The sequence below is a fragment of the Oncorhynchus gorbuscha genome, linkage group LG10 (assembly GCF_021184085.1).
Source record: "Oncorhynchus gorbuscha isolate QuinsamMale2020 ecotype Even-year linkage group LG10, OgorEven_v1.0, whole genome shotgun sequence".
Lineage (NCBI taxonomy): Eukaryota > Metazoa > Chordata > Actinopteri > Salmoniformes > Salmonidae > Oncorhynchus > Oncorhynchus gorbuscha.
This window is the reverse complement of record NC_060182.1, coordinates 27,864,241-27,882,967: the sequence shown is the minus strand read 5'-3', so window position 1 is coordinate 27,882,967 and position 18,727 is coordinate 27,864,241. Positions and strand designations below refer to the sequence as shown.

The window sequence follows — 18,727 nt, the reverse complement described above, 5'->3', positions numbered from 1 at the left end:
TATGCATCTAGTTCCACCATTTGAAGGTGTCATAAGTATTTTTGACAAATTCACGTCAAAAGTTACAGAGGTGTAAATTTCATACCCCCCAAAAAATGCTAACCTCCCTTGTTATTGGTAATAATGCAAGGTTAACAGGTTTTGGGGACATGATCTTCATGCATCTGTAACTTTCTCACTCATCACTATTCATGATTCATTCATGATTATCCGTAATGAATGTAGAAGTGTTCAGAAACATATTCTATTTTAATTTACAATAAAAGTGACTCCAAAACGACACAATACATTATTTACCATTCATTTCCATTGGGCACAAAATAATCTGAAACACAACCAAAACAAAATGCAAATGCATCCAACAAGTTTGTAGAGTCACAACCTTGATTTAGTCATTGTATGCTAGGAATATGAGACCAAGTACTAAACTTTTGACTAAATTGAACTAAGAGAATTGTCCAAATACTTATGACACCTTCAAATGGGGGATACAGATACCAGATACATTAAGTGCTTGAGTTTATAAACGGCAAAACATGTGTATAAAAAAGAAAAGTTGTCATTAAATAAAAGGTGTCATTCTGTACTGTCACCTCATATAAAACAGTTGATCTCAAATTCAAAATGCTGGAGTATAGAACCAATTTAAAAGATTTAACTTCACTACTAAATAATTGTGTATGGAAGCGTATCTATTGAACAGTATATCTGCTGATGTTGAGGCAATGACACATTCAAACATTAGGGGTCACTGTTGTTTTTCAATGGCACTTTTAATAAAACAGACATTTTATCTTCACAACAGCAATGTCTGGACAGAGAGGGGAGGGGGACTAGGTGAAGGTTCCCGCTGCTGCTAGGCTGGTTGCTCCTGATAAGTATGAGGCAATTGGATATAGCAAATTGGGAAGTGCTATTGGACACAGTATTGGGAAGACAAGGGAAGCACTGAACTGTCTCTCCGTCTTATCTGGGCTGGCATCAATTTATTTTCTACCTTCTCATAAATAATAACACAGCGCAGAGAACCCTGACCACAAACATATGCTCCCCTCCCCTTCTTATATTTACATGTAAATTAATACATTCATTTAATTCACAAAGTAACAAAGCTAATTAATCTGTGTTTTTAGCAGAAATCACTCTTCAACCCCAGATGGCTGTCATCCTCATCTTCCCTACCCTCCTTTTATCCTCCCATACAGTCCATCAGCTCTACTCGTAACACTTGACTCATCACACTCACAAACAAACCCCCCCATACCCTGTGTTCCCACTTCCCCATATTTATTAGTATTTACAGAAGCAGCAATCTAATCTTCCCATCACAAAATCTTGAAAAACACCCCTTTCCATTTACCTCCCTCCCACTTTAGAGAAAGACCCTCCCCATAGAGAAAAACCCACACTGTGGCACCCCATTCGTACTCCCCCCACTTTCTGGACACTGCCCGCATCGTACCCATGCCAAGTTTCAACAATGAACACAGAAAATGTGGACATAGACAAGATTTCAGTAGTGACTATCTTCTTCTTCTGCTCGAGTTTGGATTGGTTGGTGCTGACTTGTGTCAGGGTTGTCATAAGAAAGTCTCAGTGACAGGGGTGTTATGAACAGTGAGAGGGCAGTCTTCCAGGGTCTCTGAGGCAGCAGTTGGCCATGGGGCAGTTTGGGGGGGCTGGGATGGGGGATTCTTGTTTTAGAGTCAGAGGTGGCGTGGGCTGGGGTGGCCGTTGTGGTAGAGCTTCTGCTTGATGTGGACCATGTTGCCACTGGAGTCCTCCAGCTGTCTGAGCTGGGCTCGTCGACGCAGATCTCGAAGGTTGCAGAATGAGGGGAGCCATGACCAAGAAGGGGTGTCTGGTGGACAAGAGGAGAGAGGGAGGTTGTTATAGGAGGGTAGAAACTAGAGAAGAAAGATAAATGATTAGAACATTTATCTCATTGTGGGGTTAATAAGATAATGGTAGTGCATTTGGTTAGGTATATTAGATGCCCAATACTGTATGTCCAAAACATCCTTGATGCTCCCACCAACCTAATTGTTGGTAGTACAATACATCAATCCTACATACTCATGTGTTGCCCATGTAACCGGTGTAAAATAGCTAGCTAGTTAGCAATGCGCACTAGTAGCGTTTCAATTGGTGTTGTCGCTCGCTCTGAGACCTTGAAGGAGTTGTTTCCCTTGCACTAGCTCTTTTGTGGAGAGCTAGGTAACGATGCCTTGAGCGTTATGGTTGTCGATGTGTACAGAGCGTCCCTGGTTCAAGCCCAAAATGGGACGGTTGCAATACTGTTACACCCACACATTCATATGCCAAATATAAAATGTTACATTACTATTCTGCCCTACCAAGCAAAAAGGCAGTAGCTGCCATTGTCATTTTTGCTACATTAAATACATGCTTAATCATGTGGACAAGTATCCTGACTCTATTGTGTTGTGTTTTGGAGAAAATAGGGGTCATGTTAGCAGTAACTGCATAAGGTTACTGTGAAACCAAGGTAAATAAAAGCCATTTTTCTCAGTTCCATGCTATGAGCAGTTACTCCTTTTTTGCCTGGTATGGCAGTATTACCCATACTGTATGTGGTAAGTACACTATATATACAAGTATGTGGACACCCCTTCAAATAATGGATTTGGCTATTTCAGCTACACCCGTTGCTGACAGGTGTATAAAATCGAGGACACATCCATGCAATCTCCATAGACAAACACTGTCAGTAGAACGGCCTTACAGAAGAGCTCAGTGACTTTCAACGTGGCACCATGTTAGAATGCCAACTTTCCAACAGGTCATTTCGTCAAATTTCTGCCCTGCTAGAGCTGCCCCAGTCAACTGTAAGTGTATAGGAAATCACATAGCAAACTATCACCCTTAAAGAAATCATGAATGTCTCGGATATATTGGAATTAGGGGATATATGAAGGCTTAAATACCCTGAACCAGTGAGATATACATGGCGGAAGCTTTCAAGCTAGTCATCTTGATTACTTTCTCATGTCATTCTCTCTGACACCAAAAGTTAAAGAAATGTTGATGGGGACAGAATGCAGTCGGATCATAATTGGCATATATAGAATTTACTTACAGAATTTCCATGTGTATGGAATATGGGGAAAAATGCACCAAATTAATTTTCAATCTTCCACATAGAAATGCTAACAATTTTTTTATTGAAACCTATTACAAATGATGGAGTCACGCATGATTCACTGAATTATATTTTGAAAGAGGAAGTAAAGTACTTTAAGAATATGTTTTCGGCCTCCCGGGTGGCACAGGGGTTAAGGGTGCTGTACTGCAGCGCCAGCTGTGCCACCAGAGACCCTGTGTTTGCGCCCAGGCTCTGTTGTAACCGGCCGCGACCGGGAGGGCCGTGGAGCGACGCACAATTGGCATAGCGTCGTTAGGGAGGGTTTGGCCAGTAGGGATATCCTTGTCTCATTGCGCACCAGCGGCTCCTGTGGCGGGCCGGGCGCAGTGCACGCTAACCAAGGTTGCCAGATGCACAGTGTTTCCTCCGACACATTGGTGCGGCTGGCTTCTGGGTTGGATGCGCGCTGTGTTAAGAAGTAGTGCGGCTTGGTTGGGTTGTGTATCAGAGGACCTTCAACCTTCGTCTCTCCCAAGCCCGTACGGGAGTTATAGCGATTGAGACAAGATAGTAGCTACTAACAACAATTGGATACCATGAAAAAGGGGGTAAAATAAATAAATAATTAAAGACTATGTTTTCGTTTCAGTCTCCTCCACCTCCATCTCCACTAACTTTCCTATTAATAATGTAAAATTAACATCTGTACAGAAAGTCTCACGTGAAGGCCAAATTGCAGAGGAGGAACTTCTTGATGCAATTAAAGCCTTTAAGTCCAGGAAAACTCCAGGGCTGGATGGCATACCAGGGGAAGTATACCAAAAAAAAGGTATCATATTTGAACCACTCCTATATAAATGGTAGATTATCAGACACGCAACAAGGTCTGATTTCATTATTACTGAAATAGGATCCAAGTGTTATATATAAAGATCCAGCCCATAAAAAAATTGGAGGCCTCTTACACTTCAGTGTTGTGATGCTTGGCGCATAGAATTAAAAGGGTATTGTCAGATATTATTCATCCTAATCTGACAGGTTTTTTACATGGACGATATATTGGAGATAATGTAAGACAAGTACTGGAAGCAATAGAATACTATTACATATCGGGGAAACCAGGCCTGGTTTTCATAGCTGAATTTGAAAAGGCTTTTGATAAAGTACGACTGGATAAATGTATAGAATATTTCAATTTTGAAGAATCTCTTGTAAAATGGGTTAAAGTTATGTTTAAAATGGTAAATAATGGCTACATATCAGAAAGTCAACTGTCAAGAGGAATAAAACAAGGTTGTCCACTATCGGGATATCTATTTAATATTATTATGTTAAAATGAGATCCAACAATAGTATTAGGGGTTAGAAACCCAAGGATTAAAAACAAAAGTGTCACTGTACGCTGATGATTCATGTTTTCTTTTAAAACCACAATTAGAATCCCTCCACAGCCTCATAAAGGATCTAAATACTTTTGCTAACCTCTCTGGATTAAAAAGAAATTATGATAAGTGTACTACAGTCGGAAGTTTACATACACTTAGGTTGTAGTCATTAAAACTTGTTTTTCAACCACTCCACAAATGTATTGCTGACAACCTATAGTTATGCAAGTCAGTTAGGACCTCTACTTTGTGCATGACACAGGTAATTCTCCCAACAATTGTTTACAGGCAGATTATTTCACTTATAATTCATTGTATCACAATTCTAGTGGGTCAGAAGTTTACATACACTAAGTTATACTGTGCCTTAAAACAGCTTGGTAAATTCCAGAAAATGATGCCATAGCTTTCATAGCTTCTGATAGGCTAATTGACATAATTTCGGTAAATTGGAGGTATACTTGTGGATGTATTTCAAGTCCTACCTTCAAACTCAGTGACTCTTTGCTTGACATGGGAAAATCAAAAGAAATCAGCCAAGACCTCAGGAAAAATTGTTGACCTCCACAAGTCTGGTTCATCCTTGGGAGTAATTTACAAACACCTGAAAGTACCACATTTATCTGTACAAACAATAGTAGGCACGTATAAACACCATGGGACCACGCAGCCCTCATATCGCTCAGGAAGGAGACATGTTCTGTCTCCTAGAGATGAACGTACTTTGGGGCGAAAAGTGCAAATCAATCTCAGAACAACAGCAAAGGACCTTGGAAAGTTGCTGGAGGAAACAGGTACAAAAGTACCTATATCCACAGTAAAAACGAGTCCTATGTCGACATAACCTGAAAGGCTGCTCAGCACAGAAGAAGCCACTGCTCCAAAGCCGGCATAAAAAAGCTAGACTACGGTTTGCAACTGCACATGGGGACAAAGATCGTAGTTTTTGGAGAAATGTCCTCTGGTCTGATGAAACAAAAATAGAACTGTTTGGCCATAATGACCATCATTATGTTTGGAGGAAAAAGGGGAAGGCTTACAAGCCGAAGAACATCATCCCAACTGTGAAGCACGGGGGTGGCAGCATCATGTTGTGGGGGTGCTTTGCTGCAGGAGGGACTGGTGCACTTCACAAAATAGATGGCATCATGAGGCAAGAAAATTATGTGGAGATATTGAAACAACATTTAAAGACATCAGTCAGGAAGTTAAAGCTTGGTCGCAAATGGGTCTTCCAAATGGACATTGACCCCAAGCATACTTACTAAGTTATGGCAAAATGGCTTAAGGACAACAAAGTCAAGGTATTGGAGTGGCCATAACAAAGCCCTGACCTCAATCCTATATCAAATTTGTGGGCAGAACTGAAAAAGCATGTGTGAGCAAGGAGGCCTACAGTCCTGACTCAGTTACACCAGCTCTGTCTCGAGGAATGGGCCAAAATTCACCCAACTTATTGTGGGAAGGTTGTGGAAGGCTACCCAAAATGTGTGACCAAAGTTAAACAATTTAAAGGCAATGCTTCCAAATACTAATTGAGTGTATGTAAACTTCTGACCCACTGAGAATGTGATGAAAGAAATAAAAGCTGAAATCAATCATTCTCTCTACTATTATTCTGACATTTCACATTCATAAAATAAAGTGGTGATCCTAACTGACCTAAGACAGGGAATTTTTACTCTGATTAAATGTCAGGAATTGTGAAAAACGGAGTTTAAATGTATTTGGCTAAGGTGTATGTAAACTTCCGATGAACCAGACTTGTGGAGGTCTACAATTTCTGTCTGTAAAGAACTATTGGAAAAATTACTTGTGTCACGCACAAAGTAGATGTCCTAACTGACTTGACAAAACTATAGTTTGTTACCAAGAAATTTGTGGAGTGGTTGAAAACTAGTTTTAATGACTCCAACCTAAGTGTATGTAAACTTCCGACTTCAACTGTATGTATATATGTGTATATGTATGAATGTTTATGTGTGTGTGTATATATATATATTCAGTATATATATTACATTGATGGAAGCAACAATCTACAATCTATCAATATTAAAGCTGATCCACCCCCTAACAAAATGAGCTGTAAGTACTGTTATTGTGAAGTGGAAACGTCTAGAAGCAAGAACAGCTCAGCCTCGAGCTGGCAGGCCACACTGGCTCACAGAATGTTCTGAAGCACGTAGCGCCCCCTCCATAAATGGTCTGTCCTTGGTTGCAACACTCACTACCGATTTACAAATTTCCTCTGGAAGCAACGTCAGCACAAGAACTGTTCGTCAGGAGCTTCATGGAATAGATTTCCATGGCCGAGCAGCCTCACACAGGCCAAATATCACCATGCGCAATGCCAAGCGTTGGATGGAGTGAAGTAAAGCTCGCCGCCATTGAACACAGTGGAAAAGGGTTCTTTGGAGTGATGAATCAAGCTTCACCATCTGGCAGCCCGACAGACGAATCTGGGTTTGGCAGATGCCAGGAAAATGTTACCTGCCCCAATTCATAATGCCAACTGTAAAGTTTGGTAGAGGAGGAATAATGGTCTGGGGCTGTTTTTCATGGTTCGGGCAAGGCCCCTTAGTTCCAGTGAAGGGAGATCTAAACGCTACAGCATATAATGACATTCTGTACGATTCTGGGCTTCCAACTTTGTGGCAACTGTTTGGGGTAGACTCTTTGGTGTGGAAGAACTTGACTGGCCTGCACAGAGCCCTGACCTCAACCACATCAACCACACCATATTAATGCCTATGATTTTGGAATGAGGCGTTCGACGAGTAGGTGTCCACATACTTTTGGTCATGTTTGTGTATGTTTCAGTTTCTATATTCTGATATGCATGATTAAATAGCGATTTTTAAAAAATGATTTAGGATTTATTTCACCAAGTATATGAGTGTGAGGTAGAATTTGTAGAAATGGAAGTGCAGGAATTTGTCTCTGTCAGGCTTAGTTGGCGAGGTGAGTCCCACTGAGACGGCAGAAAAAGAAGAAATCCCAAGGCAGCACACCCACTAGCACATGGCCCTGCTAGAGGCAGGGGAGAGGGGGGAGTACGGGGAGGCAGGTGGTGGGAAGTGGGGGTCGCTGGCCGGGAGGGAGGAGTGAGTTATTTATAGCTGTGAATGGGTATGCAATCCACAAGGACAGTTCAGAAGGGTATCCAAAGGAAAAAAGAGAACGATACAGGTTCTTCTCATTTGAATAAAAGGATGGAGAGATGGAGATGGAGTCAGGGGAAAAATGTAAATGGTAATATAATGTGGAAAATGGGGTGGGGGTAGAAATGTTAAGGTCTTTTTACGGAGGGAGGGAAGGGGGGTCATTGTTATCCAAATCATAATTTACCTCTTTTGTTATCATATTTTCTTTCCTTATTTTGTTAAATAAAATGTCTTTCCACTGATGGTTTCATCACTGATGGTGCCAAAGAATATGAATCAGTTATTCATGAGAAATAGACAGTAAGGTCACCAAAAGGATGCCTTTTAAAGAGAATGGATATAAGGAGATTCAATAACTGAATGGAGAGCAGGAGACTCAGGGTCTACAGATGGAATTAGAAAAAGCCAAAGGAATCAGTGTGCACCTCAATGCAGTCTGTGTCAGTGTGGTGTGCATGTTCCTTCCTCACCCGCCATTCCAGCTGCTCTCACTCTATTTATAGCTCCCTAGGAGAGAGCAATGGTGTGTGTGTGTGTGTGTGTGTGGGGGGGAGGGGGGGGGGTGACAGTATATCCACACCCCCCTACCTTCCCGCTTCATCAGCCTCACCTTCACTCCCCATCTCGGGGGAGGCTAAACAAATCTGACCCACAATCAATGTCACAGCCAAACACACCAGTGAAGGGGCATTCCCTCCATTCACAAGGATTCCAGCACAAGAAAAGCCTTGAGCCACCCCTCTACCTTGAGGGAAACATTTGAATGTAAAATCTGGGTGTATTTTTGTATGTGGATGTTATGCACTGAATAGCAGATGGGTTGATTCTGTGCTGCAAATATGAAGCAGTTTTATCTTGACTAACACTTATAGAATCACAGAATCTAAGTCTGGCAATATTTGTATGCTTCACATTTCCAAATTCTTGTTTATTATAAATAAATAATAAGACGCATCAAAAGAGTATGGCATCCCTACTTTTTAATGTAGTCTTTTCAAGACATAAAATAATAGGGTTATTTAGTACCCCATCTTTGTGAGGTGGTTTCATATTAATCAGAGGTGATTAATTGGCCATCTCCTACTTTTACAGTGCCCTGCAAAAAGTATTCATCCTCCTAGGCATTTTTCCTATTTTTGTTTAAAATTACAACCTGTAATTTACATTTATTTTTATTTGGATTTCATGTAATGGACATAAACAAAATAGTCCAAATTGGTGAAATGAAATTTTAAAAATAACTTGATTCAAAGAACTCTAAAAAATAAAAAAATGGAAGTGGGGCGTGCATTTGCATTCACACCCTTTGCTATGAAGCCCCTAAATAAGATCTGGTGCAACCAATTACCTTCAGAAGTCACATAATTAGTTAAATAAAGTCCACCTGTGTACAATCTAAGTGTCACATGATCTGTCACATGATCTTATTATACATACACCTGTTCTGAAAGGCCCCAGAGTCTGCAACACCACTAAGCAAGGGGCACCACCAAGCAAGCGGCACCATGAAGACCAAGGAGCGCTCCAAACAAGTCAGAGGAAAAGTTGTGGAAAAGTACAGATCAGGGTCGGGTTATAAAAAAAATCTGAAATTTTGAACATCCCACGGAGCACCATTACATCCATATTAAAACATTTAAAGAATATGGCACCACAACAAACCTGCCAAGAGAGGGCCGACCACCAAAATTAAACGGACCAGGCAAGTTGGGCAGAGAGAGACAACAAAGAGACCAAAGAGACCAAAGATAACCCTGAAGGAGCTGCAAAGCTCCACAGCGGAGATTGGAGAATCTGTCCATAGGACCACTTTAAGCACTCCACAGAGCTGGGCTTTATGCTAGAGTGGCCAGAAAAAAAGCCATTGCTTAAAGAAAAATATAAGCAAACCCATTTGGTGTTCGCCAAAAGCCATGTGGGAGACTCCCCAAACATATGGAAGAAGGTACTCTGGTTAGATGAGACTAAATTTGAGCTTTTTGGCCATCAAGGAAAATGCCTGGCGCAAACCCAACACTTCCCATCACCCAGAGAACACCATCCCCACAGTGAAGCATGGTGGTGGCAGCATCAAGATGTGGGTATGTTTTTCATCTGCAGGGACTGCGAAACTGGTCAGAATTGAACGAACGATGGATGGAGCTAAATACAGGGAAATTCTTGAGGGAAACCTGTTTGTCTTCAAGAGATTTGAGACTGGGATGGAGGTTCACCTTCCAGCAGGACAATGACGCTAAGCATACTGCTGAAGCAACACTCGAGTGGTTTAAGGGGAAACATTTAAATGTCTTGGAAGGGCCTAGTCAAAGCCCAGACCTCAATCCAATTGAGAATCTGTGGTGTGACTTAAAGATTACTGTACACCAGCGGAACCCATCCAACTTGAAGGAGCTGGAGCAGTTTTGCCTTGAAGAATGGGCAAAAATCCCAGTGGCTAGATGTGCAAGCATATAGAGCCATACCCCAAGAGACTTGCAGCTGTAATTGCTGCAAAAGCTGTTTCTACAAAATATTGACTTTGGGGGGGGGGGGGATTAATAGTTATGCACGCTCAAGTTTTCTGTTTTTTTTGTCTTGTTTCTTGTTTGTTTCACAATAAAAAATATTTTGCATCTTCAAGGTGGTAGACATGTTGGGTAAATCAAATTATACAAAGCCCCAAAAAATCAATTTTAATTCCAGGTTGTAAGCCAACACAATAGGAAAATGCCAAGTGGGTGAATACTTTTGCAAGCCACTGTATACTCACTAGACATTATGCCCCTCTATTTTCTGACCGTAACAGCAATTGAAATATCACCTACACATCACCTACTTCAGCAATGTCTTATATGTAAAGGATCCAGGCCAGCTACAAAATATAGACCTGTTTTGACATTGAGAGCTGCACAAGATAATGTGTAGCTGAAGCAATTGGATTATTATATATAAGATTATTATAAGAACACTCCATTGGGCAAACGTTGGTTGAATCCACAATGTCGCCTTGTCATTTCAACCAAAAATGACGACGTTCAATCAACGTGGAAAACTGATTGGATTTGGAAAAAGTCATCAACGTAAGAGAATTTAGTCTTTTTTTCACTGAACTTTTAACCTAAATCCAATGACATGGTGAAAAAATGTTTTCACCTTAGTTGACAACTTAACCAAATGTAAATCAAAACTAGACGTTGAGCTGACGTCTGTGCCCAGTGGGACTGGACAAGTTATTGAATCAGGAGAAGAAGTATGGACAAGAAGTCCTCTAATATGTAATATGTTCACATTGGCATACACTCTCCCCCAGTGAGGTCTGGCTTGCTAGACTAACATTGGTAAGAATTGAGACAGTTAATAATTGTATGTCTTCCTGGTGTACAGACACATGCCCTCTGTGCTACGGGTAAGGAATCTTTGTTTCAGTGAATTAGTATGTACTGAACATATGACATCTGAGGGCAACAATATTTCCACAGCATAATTAACATTACAGTTTCACTATGCCTACTTTACACACATAACTATCCCCCTCAACGGACACAAAGTCATCTTTTTCCAAATTCCTTCTCCCAGTTATACAGTAGTAATTACCTGTATAATGTCTTAATTCTAATTCATGACCATAACACACTGTATACAGTACTGTACAGTAAATATCCTGTGAGACAATACATTTTGTCTGGAATATACTTTTTCCCTATGAATGCTTCTTTGAGTAAACAACTGAGCCCTTATGTCCTCAAGTTCTGTAAAGTTTCACATAACCATCACTTATAGCCAGGTGTGTTGCGCCCACCCAAGAAAGCCTGGTTTCAATTGGTTTCAATGAATGGTACAGTGGTCAATAGCAGCCTGTATGTCAATTCTGGGCATTTGCACACCCACGTTACATCCCCAAGAAAATATGTAGGAGAAACACTGATCAATATGGCAGTCGAAATATTAACACATACACCACTTCACTCAACATTTCTCTTTTCGCAGACGTGGGAATCAACCAAACAATACTTCTGTCATCAGATGATTGAGAAATGTTTTTCCCATTCTGCTGCACATTTTGTCAACCTTATTGACGTTCCAGTCAGTGCATATAGAACTTTTCCCAGTCAAACAGACCAAGTCTCTGGTTGACTCACCATAGTAGCGACTGGCTCTCCATGCCCTGACAGCACAGTGCAGCACTCCGTCCAGCCACAGCAGGAGCCAGCTGGTACAGAATCCCAGCAGCAGCCCCAGCATCAGGTCCATCTCCTGCTTGGTCACGCTGTCACTCACAAAGTAGTTCTCCGACGAGTCCACCAGAGAATGGTCCCCATTGTACGGGATCACGTAGTGGACATGATGCCTGGAAGAGACAAAGCAGGAGGTTAGAAAGTGTTAGTGGTGGAGGAAAGAACAAGGAAAAGAGGGGATAGGGCAAGGGAGGACAAATTAGGGGGTGTAGATGATGAAATTGAATTCTCAACACTGATTTGGTACAAATGGGAGAATGCAAAGGCATGGAATACATGCTGAATTTTCACAGTACAGTGCTGGTGAATAATAATTTCCAGAAAGGTGTGTAGCCTGTCTTCTGTAAATGATTACCATTACTTTTGTCACAGAGTGTTATCCAAGCCTAACATAACGACCTACCTAACATGCCCCTCAAAGGTACATCTCATAAAATGACAACCTGAGGTTTACAAGCAGTAAAGGAATGACAGTGGATGTGGCCTCAGGCCTGACTAGGTGTGTATCATCGCCAGGATGACGCCTCAACACCACATGCACTAAAAGTAGGCTTTCAAGATCAGGTGGCCTCTCATGTGACTGTCTATTCCATGAAATGTTTATACTGAGAGGATAAACATCTTAGGTAAAATTAGTAACTCTTATTGAAGAGCATTTTCAGGTCACTAAAAGACAAAGTGGCAGTGTGCCAAATGGCACCCTTTACCCTACATAGTGCACTACTTTTGACCAGAGCCTGAAAGCAGACACTGTGTCACTCGCTTTCAATTGGCTTAATTAAAGGCAATGACAACCAGTGTTGTATGCAATTGTTGGGATCTAGTTTAGGACTATATGTACTGTATTTCCCCAGGAACAGGAAGGTAACAAGCACAAGTATGAAAATATATAATTAATTCAAAGCTAGGAATATTATGAGCATTGCACATTGAATATTGAGTATCAGAGGTTTTATCAATATTTTTAAATGACTTAAAATAAACCACAAAAAAATGCTGCTATCAGATAGACAGCGATAATGTTCACTGAAAAAAATATTAACGCAACATGCAATAATTTCAACAATTTTACTGATTTACAGTTCATATAAGGAAATCAGTCAATTTAAATTAATTAATTAGGCCCTAATCTATGGATTTCACATGACTGGGCAGGGGCGCAACCATGCCTGGGAGGGCATAGGCCCACCCACTTGGGAGCCAGGCCCAGCCAATCAGAATACATTTTTCCCCGAAAGGGCTTAATTACAGACAGAAATACTCCTTAATTTCATCATCTGTCCTGGTGGCTGGTCTCAGACAGTCCCGCAGGTGAAGAAGCCAGATGTGGAGGTCCTGGGCTGGCGTGGTTACACGTGGTCTGTGGTTGTGAGGCCAGGTGGAAGTACTGCCAAATTCTCTAAAACAACGTTGGAGGTGGCTTATGGTAGAGAAATTAACATTCAATTCTCTGTGAACAGCTCTGGTAGGCATTCTTGCAGTCAGCATGCCAATTGCACACTCCCTCAAAACTTGAGCCATCTGTGGCATTGTGTTGTGCGACAAAACTGCCCATTTTAGAGTGGCCTTTTATTGTCCCCATCACAAAGTAATCAGTTTCTTGACATGCCTATCAGGTGGATGGATTATCTTTGCAAAGGGAGGAATGCTCACTGACAGGGATGTAAACTAATTTGTGCACACATTTTGAGTAAAACGTTTTTTTTTGTGAGATCTTTTATTTCAGCACATGAAACATGGGAACAGCACTTCCATGTTGCGTTTATAATTTTGTATAATTTTTTAAAAAATGTGCCAAAAAATGTTGGTCTGAAGGCATACAGGCCTAATATAGCACATTACTGAACATTAACTATGAGGAAATCTTGAAATGAGAGGGAGTGAGAGAGAGGGCCCTCTCAAAAGTTTGGCCAATATTATTGTATGATGATCTTAGTAACACTTCATGACCCATTACTAATCTTACTAACACTTCATGACCCATTTCTCAGGTTGTTAGACTGTAGGCAGTCAAAACAAAGGAGCAGTATTCATACAGGGCCAAGAACAGATTTTCTTCTCTTCTGTGAATGTTAGTTAAGTGAACAATTTATTTCAGAATCTGCACTGAACAACAATGACCCAACACGTACATAAAACTACAATATATACAGTGCCTTGCAAAAGTATTCACCCCCTTGGCGTTTTGTTGCATTAGAACCTGTAATTTAAATGTATTTTATTTGGATTTCATGTAATGGACATACACAAAATAGTCCAAATTGGTGAAATGAAATTTAAAAAATAACCTGTTTCAATAAATAAATAAATAAATAAAGAGGAAAAGTGGTGCGTGCACATGTATTCACACCCTTTCCTATGAAGCAGCTAAATAAGATCTGGTGCAACCAATTACCTTCAGAAGTCACTTAATTAGTTAAATAAAGTCCACATGTGTGCAATCTAAGTGTCACATGATCTGTCACATGATCTCAGTATATATACACCTATTCTGAAAGGCCCCAAAGTCTGCAACAACACTAAGCAAGCGGCACCACGAAGACCAAGGAGCTCTCCAAACAGGTCAGAAACAAAGTTGTGGAGAAGTACAGATCAGGGTTGGGTTATAAAAAAATATCATAAACTTTGAACATCCCACGGAGAACCATTAAATCCATTATTTAAAAAATGGAAAGAATATGGCACCACAACAAACCTGCCAAGAGCGGGCCGCCCACCAAAATTCACAGCCCAGGCAAGGAGGGCATTAATCAGAGAGGCAACAAAGAGACCAAAGATACTCCACAGCGGTGATTGGAGTATCTGTCCATAGGACCACTTTAAGCCGTATACTGTCAGGATTTGGCCAGGGTTGTTTCGGTTTTTGGTCACTAGATGCCCCCATTGTGCTTTTTGACCTTTTGTTTTCCCTTGATACCCATTATTATTTGCACCTGTGCCTCGTTTCCCCTGATTGTATTTAAACCCTTAGTTTTCCTCAGTTCTTTGCTCTGTGTTTGTATGTTAGCACCCAGCCCTAGTATTCTGTGAACTCTTGTTGATCCCGGTGGACTCTCTTGTGGAATTCTGTTTTTTGTTCTTGTTTGTTTGTTTTTGAGTATTTTTTGAAGCTTTTTATGCTATACCTACCACCTTGTGGATTTACCTTTTTGTCTTGGAGGATTACCTTTGTTCTTGTGGAATTCCTTTTGAGGTTGTGGAGTTACATGTTTTCCTGAAGAACTTCACTTTTTACTTCATTAAATACACCGTCTCAAGTACTGCTGTGTCTGCCTCATCTTCTGGGTTCTGCCGACTATTTGTGGCTCAGTTGGTTAAGTGACTGTTTCTCACTCTGGAGACCCGGGTTCGTAACCGGGTCCTGACATATACTCCACAGAGCTGGGCTTTAAGGAAGAGTGGCCAGAAAACAGCCATTGCTTAAAGAAAAAAATAGGCAAACCCATTTGGTGTTTGCCAAAAGCCATGTGGGAGACTCCCCAAACATATAAAAGAAAGTACTCTGGTTAGATGAGACTAAATTTGAGCTTTTTAGCCATCAAGGAAAATGCTATGTCTGGCGCAAACCCAACACCTCTCATCACCCCGAGAACACCATGCCCATAGTAAAGCATGGTGGTGGCAGCATCATGCTGTGGGTATGTTTTAAATGTTCAGGGACAAGGAAACTGGTCTAAATTGAATAAATTATGGATGGAGCTAAATAGAGGGAATTCCTGAGAGAAACATGTTTCAGTCTTCAAGAGATTTGAGACTGGGATGGAGGTTCACCTTCCAGCAGTACAATGACCCTAAGCATGCTGCTAAGGCAGCACTTGAGTGGTTTAAGGGGAAACATTTAAATGTCTTGGTAAGGGCCTAGTCAAAGCTCAGACCTCAGTCCAATTGAGAATCTGTGGTGTGACTTAAAGATTGCGGAACCCATCCAACTCCCAGTGGCTAGATGTGCCAAGCATATAGAGACATACCCCAAGAGACTTGCAACTGTAATTGCTGAAAAAGGTGGTTCTACAAAGTATTGACTTTGGGTGGTGGTGGTGGTGGGGGGGGGGGGGTGAATAGTTATGCATGCTCAAGTTCTGTTTTTTTGTCTTGTTTCACAATAAAAATGTTTCGCATCTTCAAAGTGGTAGGCATGTTGTGTAAGTCAAATGATAAAACCCAACCCCCCCCCCCCAAAAATACATTTTAATTCCAGGTTGTAAGGCAACAAAATAGGAAAAATGCCAAGGGGGGTGAATACTTTCGCAAGCCACTGTAGTTGTTCAGACTCAAGCTTAAACTTGCCTTTATCCATGGCTTAATATTCTAATGAATTACAGTACCAGTCAAAAGTTTGAACACACCTACTCATTCAAGGGTTTTTCTTTATTTTTTCTATTTTCAAAATTGTAGAAGAATATTGAAGACATCAAAACTATGAAATAACACATGGAATCATGTAGTAACCAAAAAAGTGTTAAACAAATCTAAATCTATATTTTATTATTTCAAGTAGCCACCCTTTGCCTTGATGACAGCTTTACACACTCTTGGCATACTTTCCTAGGAACTTACTTTATTAAGGTCATAGGACTGAAAATGAACTAATTCAACAACCCCATGTCACTAACAAATACAGTCATGGTTGGTTACGCTACAATTTAATCGAAAAGATACACTGGGAAATTATTGGAGGCGTGGCTTAGTGGGGGCATTCAATTTAAGTATACCTTACTAAAAATAAATGCATGCTTTATTGTATTTCTCATAGTACTGCTCACTTCAGGTATTTAAGTTTCTTAACATTTATTTTGGGTGATCGTTTTCCTCAAAATATTTGAGTAGAACTTGAATTTAGAAAGATTTTGCAGTGTTGCAAGGAGTCTCTACCAGCAATTGTGAAAATGTGAGGCCACAACTTTTACAGGTCTAATCACAACAGCAATATGATACCTGGCCTAATCACCATTCAACTATAGTTATTTTATGTTTCATTCCATTTTCAGCCTTCATAACATGGGTTATCAATAATAGATCACTATATTATAAATCTCACAACTGATTCAATATAGGTAGGCCTAATGTCCTCTCTCCAAAAACATTTCCTCCTAAAAATATGGTAATATTGCAAATGCAAAACAGCACGAGAACGATCATTGAGAGCTGTCTTCGTTTAAAATGATTCCTTAGCCCATTCCTCATAAAGCATAACATACTTTCTTTATGGCTCAACCACCTTCGTATGCAGTAAAATACAAATCACTGAATATAGGCTTGAAAACACCGTCACAACCTAGGCATCACAAACATGAGGCTGTAGCATACCATCAGACACACATATACCTCGAATAAAACCACAGTCGACATCAATTAGGCACATTTTCAAGAGATTATGCATGGAGCAGGTTGGGATGCTTATTAAAACCAACAGTTCAGCAGGAGAAATCATTCGAGAGGCCTATTGAGGGATTATGATTAGACGGGAAAAATAGCAGCCTTCTTGACTCTGTTAGGCGATCCTTTCATTGCAGATGCAGCACATTGTATCTATCCAAATGAATCAATGTTTAATACTGTTTTTTACCTTCCACAGTTACAATGACAGACTCGGTCTTCCCCTCGTAAATGCGGTAAGATGTAGTTGTGAAAGCGATCCAGTAGTGCGTTCATGTCCATTAAACAGGCTATCGCCTGAAAAAGAACCAAGAGAGTCAACTGGGACACAATAACTATTCCCAACACAGCAGCACCATTATATGACTTGCATTAAGCTAAAGTCCATTTAAGAGAAAATAGAAAAATCCATTTGGAAACCCACCTTGCAATCATTTGCGAGGGAAAACTCCCTCGCTCTTATTAAATGGTATTTATATGATTTATTCATGATAGCCATGTAATTGTTGGCAGACTATGTGTAGCCTACTTCCTCAAGTCTATATGCATTTAACCATAATTGTTTTCAGTGTCCTTATATAAAATGTGCTCTGTAGTTGTAATATCTAGCCTATAACTACATTATATAGGCTACACAAGTAAAAACATATATATCATCGCTGTAGGCGTTAAACACACATGCGGGGTGCAATAAAAAGTGGATCTCTTACCATTACAACTGAAGCGCCAAGAATCATAAAAATCATGGTGGTTGTGATCATATGCATCAAAACTTCCAAACTCGCCGCTGTTCTCTAGCCTTCTCTACCCACCGCACTGCAAACGCTGGGCTTTAGGCGCTCTGTCCCGGGAGGAGACGGTCATTGAGGCGCCCTTACTGCACCTGACTTTCCGTCCCTCCAAACTCGCCAGGTTGGAGTTCAATTAACCAGTGCACAGGGGATGAGATCGCCCAGTCTCCCTCAGTACCCCATTTGACACACGCACTCACGGTCTTCACAGTCTACACCCCAACCAGTGATGCGTCGATTCGATGACGCGAACCGGGTCGTGGACTGGTCGGTGCCGCGGTTGCTGTGGCGGGAACGGCGAAAATAGGGTGATGGTGGAGAGGGTGTCCTAACCTGACTACAAATGCAATGATGTTCTTTTCCCGGAAGGCCAGGTACCGTTCTCATTCAAAAAAATCTCAGCAAACAGGAGAAAGGGTGATCCGGTCGCCTCATGGGGATGTCCCTGGCTACTGCCCCCCCCCTCCCCCCTCCCTCCCACCACCACCACCACCTTTCGTCCAAGACAGCAGGTTATTCCCGTCTGTCTTATCAATTAGTTAGTTTATTAATTATCGATACATACGGTTCTCAGTCGATGGGAGCATTTAATTAATCTATGACTGAGATTATTCATTTTTACAGTCGTTGTCTTCTACCATGGAAATGGCTTGATAACATCGATGTCAAGCCAAATCGAGATGTAGATCAA

General features: G+C 41.0%; 1 protein-coding gene across 1 annotated transcript; it reads right to left on the bottom strand.

The window, feature by feature from the left end:
• Positions 1-543: 543 nt before the first annotated feature.
• On the bottom strand, positions 544-18,493 carry tmem240a (transmembrane protein 240a). Its single transcript, XM_046364304.1, has 4 exons — positions 17,956-18,493; positions 17,436-17,542; positions 11,774-11,982; positions 544-1,861 (listed from the first exon to the last, which is right to left on the bottom strand). Exons 1-4 carry the CDS (start codon positions 18,010-18,012, stop codon positions 1,707-1,709), a joined length of 528 nt encoding a protein of 175 aa, XP_046220260.1. The 5' UTR covers positions 18,013-18,493; the 3' UTR covers positions 544-1,706.
• Positions 18,494-18,727: the final 234 nt, after the last annotated feature.

Excerpts from the sequence above, each read along its gene's own strand:
- tmem240a (XM_046364304.1), bottom strand. The coding sequence starts at position 18,012 with ATGCATATGATCACAACCACCATGATTTTTATGATTCTTGGCGCTTCA. Across the intron at positions 17,543-17,955 it reads TTGGCGCTTCAGTTGTAATG|GCGATAGCCTGTTTAATGGA; the intron begins GTAAGAGATCCA and ends GTTCTTTTTCAG. Across the intron at positions 1,862-11,773 it reads GAGAGCCAGTCGCTACTATG|ACACCCCTTCTTGGTCATGG; the intron begins GTGAGTCAACCA and ends CTTGTCCACCAG.